General features: G+C 42.9%; 2 protein-coding genes across 2 annotated transcripts in view; one reads left to right on the top strand and one right to left on the bottom strand.

Moving 5' to 3' along the window:
- jarid2b (jumonji, AT rich interactive domain 2b) overlaps positions 1–12,849 on the top strand; it is a 104,427-nt gene that overhangs the window by 71,893 nt on the left and 19,685 nt on the right. Inside the window, exons 4-5 of the mRNA XM_051391387.1 lie at positions 166–389; positions 10,402–10,620. Of these exons, the coding sequence (XP_051247347.1) occupies positions 166–389; positions 10,402–10,620 (443 nt within the window). The remainder of the gene's footprint in view (positions 1–165; positions 390–10,401; positions 10,621–12,849) is intronic.
- Positions 1–12,849, bottom strand: part of LOC127358389 (nuclear transport factor 2) — a 232,593-nt gene that overhangs the window by 201,794 nt on the left and 17,950 nt on the right. The gene's annotated exons all lie outside the window — the stretch shown is intronic.

The raw sequence follows: 12,849 nt of genomic DNA, 5'->3' as shown, positions 1-12,849 counted from the left end.
CAGGGCATAAAATCTGATAAAATGTATTAACTTACCTATTATCTCGATCAATCATGGCAGCCCCCATGTCGTGGTGGCCCACCAGTGTGGAGTACAAGTGTAATCAAATAATACATATAATTTACTTACTCTCTCCTCCCCTTCTTCTTCTTCTCTCCCCTTCAGACCTCGACTCCATGCCCAGAGGAAGTTCGCCCAGTCACAGCCCAACTCGCCGAGCACTACGCCCGTCAAAGTGGCCGACCCAGGCAGCCTGAACACCGGCCTGGCCACTGTGCCCTCCTCATCGCTCTCATCGCTCTCCTCTTCGTCCCTATCCTCTTCCATTCAGGACCTGTCCAGACGCAAGCCCAAGACGGAGGACTTCCTCACCTTCCTTTGCCTCAGAGGTAAGACACAGCGGAACGGAACAGATGGAGACATAATTACATACGCACCCGCAACCAGTGGAAGACATGGAGAGATGTTGTTGAACAAGAAAGCCGCAGATATGTCTGTTAGAGGTTTTTATACGGGTCTAGGACACATTTTGCTACTGGCTATCTTTGAGTAGGCCCTGCACTATGTACACTTTTAATAGCAAGCTTATGGACACACCCAATAACTGCAATCAAGTATTTCTAAGACCTGTCATACAGTATATGCAGCTCATAAAGGTCTAAAATGGAAGCTTTGGTTAAACACTTTGCTGTTTACTATACACACACACACGTGCACATAAATGTGCATACACAAGCGGTTCAAAAGTAGTAGAGTTTGTGAAGGCAAGTTTTGATCACCTTCCACCCACTCACACACACACACATACTACAAATAACTGTGTACTTGCCCTAGGCTAAGATTATCCTGCATTTCATCAGCTTACACATCTCCCCCTCCTACCTTTCACCAACTATCTGTCTCTTTAACACCTTGCCCATCACCCTCTACCACAGCAGCTGTTGTGCGTGCACATAGTTGTCACACAGTCATACACACCCTACACTAAAAACACTACACAGGTTCATCGACACTATGTAGCACCTTCAATGTCAAATGAACTGTAAAAAGCCATGGCAGAGCAATTAGCAGCAGAGTTAGTTTGTGTGTGTGAATGTGTGTGTTTCTCGCAGCTTTCTCGTGTCACACAGAAGCATTGTTTATTGGGAGTGTCTAAACAGGGAAAACTATTTGGGATAAATGCAAGCACTGAGATACTATCACACATATAAACTGCCTGTGTGTAGTAGCTCAAATTAATCAAGACCCCCCCTCGACACTCACAATAACTAAACAAGTCCTGTTCTCTTTTCCTTTGGAATTAATGAAGGATTCGTGTTACCTATGTTCTATGCTCTGCTGGCCAGCAAACAGAAAAGGATAGACCACTGCCAGGACACTGCAAAAAGTTTCTGTTCTGTTACAGCTCAAAAGTTCTGCTTACTTTCATGACCAAAGCCTCCATGTTTCAAGCCCTAAACCTTGTACTTTCTTACATCTTATGTAAAGGTCTGCCTACACACAGGACATAGTAGATACTACTATTGTTCTATATTAACAACATATTACCGTAGAAACATTTTCTTTCAATGATTCTTTCAATCAATTCACAACTCGTGTGTGTGTGTATGTATGTATGTATGTATGTATGTATGTGTGTGTATATGTATGTATATATATATATATATATATATATGTGTATATGTGTATATATATATATATAAAATGTTTCTACGGTAATATGTTGTTAATATAGAGAACAATAGTAGTATCTACTAACTCCTGTTTGTAGGCAGACCATAAGATGTAAGAAAGTACAATGACCCTTAATACACTTAAATAAGTCATAAGCTTTACGTTTCATTCATGTCTGTCTCGAGTCATCCCTTTTCTTTGGACACATTCAGGGACTGTATAATAAAATAAAGTTTAGGCCATTTTCTCAACAACCTTGGCTGTGACTTTTCTTTGCTATCTTATTTTTACTCTTTGTTAAATATCCTGCTCACCTTTTTCTTACAACCAGAAATAACTCACTTGGAAGACAAAAAGAAACCCTCGCTTCAGATTCATTTACTGTTATCATTATTAACCTCTGCCCATCTTATAAAGTAGGCTAAAGCCTCAGGAGGGGCAAATTTAGATTCAAGTCTGTTGGGACGTGATGGCTATACGTTGCTACTCTGACGAGAATACTCCCATCATGGAATGTCATTTTAACCTTTAAGGGCTCATTCAAGAACATACTGTATAATTGGAGGTTGCTAAAACTGACTAAAGCTTTCTGTGAGAGGGGCTTTGATTTGCATATATAGGCCACGATGTTACATAGGCTAATGATATAATGTCCCATATACTTTGAAGTCGAGATTATTCTGGGCTCCGGGTGCTAAGCTAGCCCCACCCTTACATGTGGGGAGTGCTAGACTAATGAGGTGTAGGTAGCTGGTCCTGACTCAGTTTTGCTGCTTTCTTTCTTTATAATTAAGGTTAGGAATGGTGCTTTGCTTGCTGATTTTGTGTGTGTGTGTGTGTGTGTGTGTGTGTGTGTGTGTGTGTGTTACTTCACTGCTCTACTAAGGCTAATTTTAGAGCTAGGCTGCTAAGCTAACGATTGAATGGTTTTCCACTGGGCTTTTTCCACTCTGCCGCTCCCTGCTTTACTGCTGTATTTATAGACCCAGTTTAGCGGCGTGTGTGTGTGTGTGTGTGTCTACTATCCGTGCTGCAAGGATGACATTTTCCTGTGCAGGGGCTTCTTCTGCTCTGTTTTCCCCCTTGGCCTCTTATGTGACCCATATGCGGGGACCCTTACCAAGAGAGGGACATGGGAGAATGTCAGCAGAGCCCTTGAGGTTGTGCATCTCTGTTCAGGCGTGTGCGTGAGTGCAAATCCATGCTCACCACTGATGTTGCCCGTTCTGCTTATCTCGTGTGTGTGTGTGTGTGTGTGTGTGTGTGTGTGTGTGTGTGTGTGTGTGTGTGTGTGTGTGTGTGTGTGTGTGTGTGTGTGTGTGTGTGTGTGTGTGTGTGTGTGTGTGTGTGTGTGTGTGTGTGCACATGTGCAGCATCCAGGGTATATGACGTGACACAACCCACGAGTACAACCGTGTTAGCCTGGTTAATCTTTTCAAAGGGACTCGAGTCTTTGATATCGTCTGAAACCCCCAATCCCCTTTAAGATTCTGATACGTGTCTCTCTGGTGATCTGACCACCACACACATTAGGCTGCTTCATGTCTGCTACCCAAATGCCTCTGACGGGATCTCTAGCTATATTATGGAAATCTCAAAATCCATGATCGCCCTAATTCTCTCCTTTTTTCAATTTTATTTTGAGTCATTTTTTTGAAGTTTAAAGGGGGCATTTAGTGACATTTCTACCCTAAAACCCTATCAGTGGTGATTTCTGGGATTCGTCCCGGGTCAAACGTTCATAATGTGTAAACATACACCCCCGCACACCCACTGCAGTGTTTGCTTTCCTTATCTGGTAAACATTACACATCCACCACAAAGGCTTCTTATCCATCGCTCATTCTGACAGCCACATAAAAGCAGTTAAAACATGAAGTATTTGGAGTGGCAAAGTTAGCAACAAGAAAAAGAAACAAATGTTGTGAAAGCAGGACTCTTGTGTCACTCCATATTGTGAAATCACAACTCAGTCAGCTTGTTGCTCATGCACCTTTGCATCCAATAAGAGTTTGTAATTGACGATATCTTATTCTTCTGGGATTTTTATTTCCACTGTTGGCGGTGTTGTTGCTGTATCCGAGGAAAAGTTATTTTTAATTCCTCCAGGAGGGGAGCAGGGGTGCCTGATTATTCTGATGCAATGTGGGAGTAACCGGACAGAGAAGTGAAAAAACAAGATTACTGTCTACTGTATAGAAGGATGCACACCATGTATGCTCACCACCCACACTGTCTAGGGCCTATATTCTGTATTTATCTCACTGCTCATCTCCTGCAAACACACACACCCTCGCACACAAGCTGAGTGCTCAGACCTTGCCTGTGTTCTCAGAATGGTGTTTATGTGTGGTCCAGGCCTGTAGTTGGGCTGTTTATATCCATGGAGAAAGCCATTTGGGTGGTAGCCAGACAGTCTGCCTCTGGCTCTGTCTGCCTCTGGAAACCTAGAGGGTGTGATGCTGCTGCTGGCAGGGTGGGGGCAGCACTGAGAGGAGCAGAATGAAGTAAAATAGACTCTCATTGAAGAGCTTGGCGTTCCAAGTCATGCAAGGGTTTCCTTTTAAGTTGAGATACCTACTATTTCACTAAATGGCACAATCTTTCAGAAATGATTGTGCCAAGTATTCAAGTATTGTGTTGTGCAAGTGTTCATCTTTAAAATATTTAACAATAAATAAGAGGAATTGTTTGTTTTTGTGCAGGTTTGTTCACATTGAGGCACAAATACACACATGCACACACATACGCATAGTATACACATTGACATAAAGGAGATAAGAATAGATTTGGGAGTAAATGAATAACTGTCTGTACACACACTCTTGGAAATGTGTCGCTTGCAAAAGACTAATGTCCAGGAGTGTGTGCATGTGTAAGCCAGTGTATGTGTCCACCACTGCTGTATTTACCTCATTGCCCCCTGGGCCTTCGTGTGTACTGGTGCCTCTCTCGCGGGTTCAACAAGGCCAGTTTCTTTGCTCTGCTTACATAACCTGCCAGCCCTGACCCAGTGAACCAAAGACCTCACATTCTTAGTATGTGATTACACATGTGAGACAAATGTGGACTTCACATCTGGTTTTTAAGAAAAGACTCGTGCTTTGGACCTCTATCTTTGTAGCTAGATGGTTAGATTTGATTTTGTTTGATGGTATTTTTATTGTTTGAAAATCTCGCTTAACTAGAAGCACATTTGCACTCTTGGGAATAGGATTTTAAGTCCGACAGCTACTTGTGTGTGTCTCTCAAGTGCATTGCTGCTGTGACAACTGAATTTCCCTCTGGGATAAGGTTCGTTTCTCTCTCTCTCTAATGTATGATTGCTATTTCATTTCAAGCCTGGAAACTGTTTTGAATAGAGATATGACTTTCTTGTGCAGAAGCTGGTCGTGCAACACCGACTTGTTCCGCATTCTCCTCCAAGAGCAGAGCCACCGTTTGTGGGGTTAATGGTTTTGCTGACATCAAGGAATGTCAGTTGGAGACGTAATCCCTAATCCTCTCTCCGTCAGTCTCTGTTTCTCCCCTAGTGACTGATGTACAGTTTTGGCAGAGCTCAACTGTACGAGATAACCTTTCCTCTCCATTGCCAGACAGCCTCGATTTGTCTAATTTTTTTGACCTTCCCTTAAAAATGGGGCTGGTACTTCCTGTCCACACATGCGGCACTTTTCCCCAAAGTCAGCACGTCCACATGTCCCCACGGCAGCTAAAAACCCTCCTGATTGACTATTTAAATAGTCCTCATTGTTTCAGTTCCAGTTAAGGGGACAAAAGAAGGGTAGTCAGAGAAAGGAGGGTTTGTAATTATGCCCCCCCGCCCAAGAGCCCCGTTAAAAATGACAATCCTAATAGACTCTTTCAGACCTAATTATGATTTGTCTGCGGTCGGAATGAGGTGGATAAAAAGCCGATGTAATTGGGGGATTGGGCTCAAAACCTGTTGGAGGTCTTGGAGAAGGACTGAGTTGTGTGTTTTCTGTGTGTGTTTTGTGTGTGTGTGTGTGTGTGTGTGTGTGTGTGTGTGTGTTTGTGTGTGTGTGTGTTTTTGTGTGTGTGTGTTTTTTTGGAACTGGTGGTTTATGGGTCTCCTTGTATTGCAGCCACTCTCAGGCTGCCAATGGTCAGTATTGGACCACTCATTCTGTTTGGCAGACTGGCTCTGAGTGTCTTTCTTTGTCTCCTCTCCCTTCTTTCCAAAATCCTAGACAGTCTTATTTTGGGGATCTTGAATATATTAGAGGTTGCAGTTGCTGCTGTTACATCTGTTTGTCAGGTCTCTGGTCCTTGTTTTCCACCATTTGGCTTCTTTCTGCTATAAAAAAACATTTCCTTCTGTCTCCTATTTTCGTTCTCACCTTCACAGTCTGCTCCCTCGCTCTTCCTCATGTCAGTTTCTACTCCATAGCAACAATTGTTTTACCACACCTCTTAGAATCTCACATTGAGTGCATTTCTCAATCCTCAACCGTACGCTTTTTTAATGGTTCCCAGAAAGACAGAATTACTGTAAAGGTACACTCACACACTTCCTCTACTGAACCCTTTCACCTGTTCATCTCCACTTCTTTGCACCCCAAACAAACACACTCTACTCCCTCCATTTCTGCCCCCGGGTGCCCCTCTGGTCTGTTTGCCATTGGCCCTCTGACCCCTGTTCAGGGCAGTAAATTACAGCCATTTAGCTAATGAAGCAAGTCATTAAAGGCTGATTGGGCCAGTGTGTGTGCCGCCTCCGTGTGTTTGTTTGGTCTAAGAGAAGAGCGTTTGCTCTGTCGCCAAGATAAACGAGGTGTGTGTGTGTGTGTGTGTGTGTGTGTGTGTGTGTGTGTGTGTGTGTGTGTGTGTGTGTGTGTGTGTGTGTGTGTGTGTGTGTGTGTGTGTGTGTGTGTGTGTGTGTGTGTGTGTGTGTGTGTGTGTGTGTGTGTGTGTGTGTGTGTGTGTGTGTGTGGCTTTGCGTATCTGTTATTTTATATGTGTGCTGCGGTCAGCCAGCTTTCAACTGGTTAAAAGCCAGAAAATTGTACTTTGTTACAAAGTGGCACTGCTTCACGGGTTCAACCACTTATAATTGTCTGCATCCTACATCAGATGCTGCATGCCAAGAAACCACAGCATAAACACACACTGAGCATCGGCTACGAGGGCTTCTTTAACAAGATGTGTTGTGAGAATCTGTCCCTGCATGTAAAGAAACAGGCCTTACCATGCGGGTCACTATAGATGATGTGTGAATGCCATATTTCACTGTTGTTGAACAGTTACTTTTTGCCCTACAGACCTCCTGTAGAAGTTAAAGAGAGCAGGTAAAAATCCAGTATTATCTGTTCAGGGAATCTGCTGCCACTACAGATTCTTTTTCTCTCTCCAGATCTCTGAGGAGATAATTAGAAACTGGCAGAGCGGCTCTGTGAAAAGTGTGATCCAAGGCACAACAAGATGTATTATTACTAGGCTCTATTTTTTTTTTTTCTTTACTGTTTGGAAAAGCTTTGATAGGAGTATGAAATTTAAACTAAGCTTTCAAAAGAAATGAGATGTGACATATTGTAACCACAGGTCCCCCAACTGGCCAATAATAGTTGTTAGTGCACTCTAAAATGAAAATTAATCTGTGTTGAAAGACGTAGCTTATTCTTTAGAAAAGAAAGTTGGAATAATGATTTCAATATGCTTTATTTAATGTTCTCATCATAAAAGCAGAAAGAAATCCATCAAATCAGTTTAGTGATTTAAGAAGTTGATTTACAACAGTTTATTGGTAGAGTAAGAACAGGGATTTTTTTTACACTTTCACGCTCCAGTGTTTCCTTAAAGACTTTCTATTCTTATTTTACTCTGCAGCTATTTAAAGGACAATGCTTCAGTATTCAACAGTACTCTTGCCTGCATGGTACTGGTTTGCACCATTAGCCTCGCACCATGTCCTCTCCTTTGTCATTAGGAAAGCCTAGGCTTAGTCAGGGCAGTTAAGTATTGTGTGTAAGTGTGTATGTGAGGGCATCCACGCTTACACACAATTGTAAGTATTTCCAAGCTGAGCTCCATTGTCCACTTACAGTGTAAATGTGTTTGTGTGTGTCATATTGCACACATATTGATTACAAAAGGCTGGTTACTAAACCGTTATTCAACCCATAGCAGCTTCAGTGCAGGGTTCCATTACATTATTCACTGATGAACTAATGACTGAGGATACTCTTCAGCCGAAAGCTTATTGTGCAACTAGAGACCTGGTGAGGTTTAAGCTAATTTCTGGCTTGTTCTTACATTTATAAGATATATCCCTTGTGTAAATCTATTAGAAAATAGAACAATTTGGTGCCCTTGTACTTGTTTTATATCTATATTTTTATTAAGTCACGTAATTATGTATTTAATGTGTAAAATCTAAGATAATAATTCAGCGCCCTCCAAAACAAGAGCACTAATTAAATAATTGGCTTGGCTAATTCTGTGTCATTTTAAGTACTCTGTAAAACTTAATGCAGGCTGGTTAAATTCAGCGTATTTTCAGAGGCTTAACATTATTTTGATTGACAAATAATCATGCATTGCATCCCATTAGTGCCTTTTAAACACTGTGGCCCCTAAAAGGGTAATAAAAACCACAGTAGTTGCTCATGCTATGCAATCGATTTACAAATTCATAAAATCCAGTGTTTCCCGCTCATAAACAGCCAGATTTAATCAAGGCTATGAGGATGTTGCATAACCAAACACTCCAGTTAACTATAAAGCAACAATCACGAACATCACAGTTTTAAAATTACAAAGCCTAATTGTACAAATTGGAAATTATTTTATAAAAATTTGCAGACTGTGCACACCTTTTCTAGTAACACACATACACGCATATACGCAGGCTACTGTTATTGACAAAGGGCCTGTGTGCTTCATTTATCTCTCAGCAGTACATGGCAAACATGAATTGGAATTAGTAGTGTTGTCCACTGCCCATAGTGTATGTATAGAGGGAAGGTATGGCTGTCCTCGTCATACAGGCCTTGCACAGGTAGCTCCTCCACGTGAATTCAATGGAAGAAATACACACATAGACGTGGGTGCATGGTTAGACCCAAACAGACTTGCTGGTTGTCCTCTTGAGGCTCCAGAAGCTATTCATACAAATATTTTTTATGATGTTTCTGGAAGCACACTGAGGCATGATGCAGTAAAATGCAGGAAAAAGTGTGTGTGTGTGTGTGTGTGTGTGTGTGTGTGTGTGTGTGTGTGTGTGTGTGTGTGTGTGTGTGTGTGTGTGTGTGTGTGTGTGTGTGTGTGTGTGTGTGTGTGTGTGTGTGTGTGTGTGTGTGTGTGTGTGTGTGTGTGTGTGTGTGTGTGTGTGTGTGTGTGTGTGTGTGTGTGTGTGTGTGTGTGTGTGTGTAATTCTATTTCTGTCCAAACATATACTGCCAGTCACTCCAGCTACACTGCCTTAGTTTTTTTTGTATTCCTGCATCTGTATGACTGAACCAGCTGTTTGCACACTGATTTACGAGTGCAACATTATGAGATTTAATAACATAGCTTTGGGCTTTATGACCTTTTTATGAGAGTGTGTGTCTACATTCAGCTAACTGAGGTAACATTATAGGCTATCCACTGCCAAACACCATTTACCTCCTTCCAGCACGTATTGAGCTAGATTTCTCAGAGATGACAATGAAAGTGATTGAGTGTGACAGAAAGAGGAAAGCGAGAGATCGTCGGTTTTCTTATGCAATGGGGGGGGGGTTGACAGTAATCCTGTTTGGAAGAGTGAAAGCGACAGATTTGGGATTAGCTCAGCACCGACTCTTTTGGTTTCTAAAGTAACTCTTATACAGAGTTAGACATTTGAGCACATGTACACTATATATGTCTCAATAAAACTGTCAACATCGACAGTCTCTGTGGAAAAAGGGAAAGACGGCCTGTTACATACTCCCGTGCTCTGGCTTTAGTTCTAGCTATCAGAATGTGTTGCAAGTCACCCCCCCCACACACACACACACACACACACTTTTACTTCTGCACTGTAGACCGCTGATGTTGCTAGAACAACCACCACTACTACTACTAATACTAGGACAAAAACCAAAAACAAGCTTGAGGTCAGTAGATAAATAGTAAATCCATAGCTGCAGATGTAAGGAGTGATTTGGAAGACGGTAGAGGTTGAGTCAGCCACAGAATAAATGCTGTTAAAGTGAAACTGTCATTGCCTTGCAAATCTTTTTAACATTGTGCTGTGCATGTCCTTGATTCTGTGCGTGTGTGTGTGCGTGTGTGTGCGTGTGTGTGTGTGTGTGTGTGAATGTAACAATGGAGCCGCTATGTGCAGAGCAGTTTACAAAGCATCAATAGGCCACCAACTGAGATAATAACAGATGAAAAAAACAGCAGCACAATCACCATTATTCACAAACGCTTGAGCAACTTCTATTTATACATTAATATTTCACCACTTCCACCACTTGATGTTGATTCATCTGTAATGTCAAAGATTAGAATGAAAAAAAGATTATTTTTTTCCATACATGGAAACAGCTGGGGGATATCAAAGAGGATAATATTTTGTGTTTTTTGGTGCCTTTTTCTTATTTCAAATTGTCGTTCTTTCCCCTTTTCTTTTCCTTTCTCTCACTCCTCCCTCCACCCCCACTGCCCTACCTCTTTATTATTCATCTCTCCCCTCTTGGTGTCCCTCTCTCCTCCTTGCCACCACCTCTCTGCACTCAGGTTCAGCGGCCCTGCCCAGCAACATGGCCTACTTCGGAAGCTCCCAGGAGGAGGAGGACCTGGAGGAGGAGGACGAGGAGGAGGAGGAGGAGGTGCGGAATGGAGGTGGGATCCACTCTCACGGTGGGGGAAGCAGCAGCCAAGCTTCGGCCTCCTCCTCCTGCCACTCGACACCCCGCAAGGGCAAGCTCCCCGCCAGGCAGCCGCTCAACGGGCATGGTAAAGACGGGACTAGAGCTTGGAGATAATACTTATCATACTAACACACTTCTTTTGTCTCTTAGTTGTACCTTTTATGTAGAGTACAACATTAACTCTTTCCCTGCTATTCCCAGAATTTGATAAGAAATGTAGTCGTTAGTAAGTAGGAGCAGTTTTGTGTTGGTCCTCAGATCCTGCCTGTGTTTACTGTCTGAAGAGAAGGGGAATGAGAAGGAGGAGTTAACAGAAGAGAGAGAGAGAAAAACAAAAGAGAAGAGGTTCAGGAGTGCCATGTGTATGAGATGAAAGTGAGTGAAGAGGAGGAAAATACGGGGCACTCTGAGGGAGAGAGATGGATGAAGAGGGAGGTGAGGGCAAAGGGAGAAGAAGGGGAGTGAAGGACGATGCACCAGCAGAATAACTAGAGAGGGATGGAAAGATCCATATTGGAAAAGGATTCGGAGAGAGTGAAAGATGGAGAAACGCAACAGAGAAGCGAGAATATTCGGCCAAACAGGAGCACAGAATGAGTCATGGGACAGAGGAGTAGTAGTGCTTGTCTGTGTGTGTGTGTGTGTGTGTGTGTGTGTGTGTTTGTTTGTGTGTTTGTGTGTATCCCTGTTTGTGTGTGAACGTGAGCAATTTCCTAAGTTTGCACTCTTGTTTTCCACTGCAGAGACTGAGTAAGTCACATGGGATAGCAGAACAGCACATCGTCTTTTTCCACCCCAATTAACACTTAGCTTGCTAAGCCCTAACAAGGTGTTTATGCACGCACTGAAACAGCTGGCCGGGGCCCTCGACATACACACACAGTGCAGTGACAGCATACTTATCCCCTCGGGGCACGTAGACATTCAGATGAATGCACACTCACACACTTGTGCACAACATTTAGGAAATGGCACGCATGTGGCAACTGTGCCCATGAAAACAGACTCGCTCACAATCCCAGCATTGATGAATAGAACAACGAGTATGCTGCAAAATTCTTCATCTTATCAAGTGATTCTTTTTTCTGTTATTCAGAAATAGATTTTTAGAAAACCTCGAAACAAAGAAAATCTGACTTTTAGGGCTTGTTCTTTTAATCATGAATAAAAGTTGATAAGATGGAGATTTTGTTTTTGCAGTGTACATAGTAAAACATGTACTAATTTCAGGAGGATCCAAAAAATGTCTCCTTTGTCTCATTGTTATTTGCAGTGGCATATCATGTTTGCTATATCCATCTTTTAGTTTTAAACCTACAGTTCACAGAGCAGTAGAGAGATGATTTTTAACCTGGAGGCCCTACCTCCCTGGCAGACTTCGGAGACATACAATCCTTCCGGCCAGGCGTTTCCCCATGAAACAAGGGCTGGATTTCATAGTTCCTCTTTTTCACCCTCCCTCCCTCCCTCCCTCCTTCCTTTAGTCTGTAGAATTGCCGCCAGAAAGGTTCAAAAGGTGAACGCTTTGCTCAGCTCTTTCCTCTGTCATCCTCTCAAGTGGAATGTGGAGGAGGAGAGAGAGACTGCTGGGATTAAGAGAGAAAGAGGGAGAGAGGTCCATAGATTTGCTTGCACTGAACTCTTAGAGAACTGTGCACTGCCTTTGTGTAGTTCACTGACAGCGTCTAGCCCCCCCTCCTCCACGCATATGCATAGATACATATACTTTTCTCTCATTCCTTCAAGAACATCTGTAGCTGCATCTTTAAACATGAACTGTACATATGCACATATCTGTATCAGGGGCACCAACAGTAGGATAGTGAAACCTGTTTGAACGAATCCAGGCTTGTTGTGTGCATGAGGACAGCTTAGTCTCCTTTCTTATCTCATATACCAACACTGTTTGCAAAGCAGCTTGGCGCCTCCGCTGTGATATGCTAAATAAATAGATAAGAGGGAAATAAGCAGATGTACTTTGTAAGGGACAATAGGGATGAGGGGGTTAAGGACAACGAAACAGACGTTTACACACTAGGTGTGCACACGTAGCCAAGACTGGGTCATTGCTCCAGTGTTGAGACAGTGTTTATGCTGTGTTGGCTATCAAACACACACAAACACACACACACACACACACACACACACACACACACACACACACACACACACACACACACACCCTCAGTACATTTTGCGGTATTAAGATTGGTGTCAAACGTGACACTTTAATATGCAGCTTGGGCCACTCTCCAGCAGGCGCAGGGTTATATGGGCTCTTAGGGAGGGGGAGAGGAGGGGGTGGGGGCAGTTG

Source organism: Dicentrarchus labrax, unplaced genomic scaffold (genome assembly GCF_905237075.1).
Source record: "Dicentrarchus labrax unplaced genomic scaffold, dlabrax2021, whole genome shotgun sequence".
In the NCBI taxonomy this organism is placed as follows: domain Eukaryota; kingdom Metazoa; phylum Chordata; class Actinopteri; family Moronidae; genus Dicentrarchus; species Dicentrarchus labrax.
This window is presented reverse-complemented; position numbering and strand designations above follow the sequence as displayed.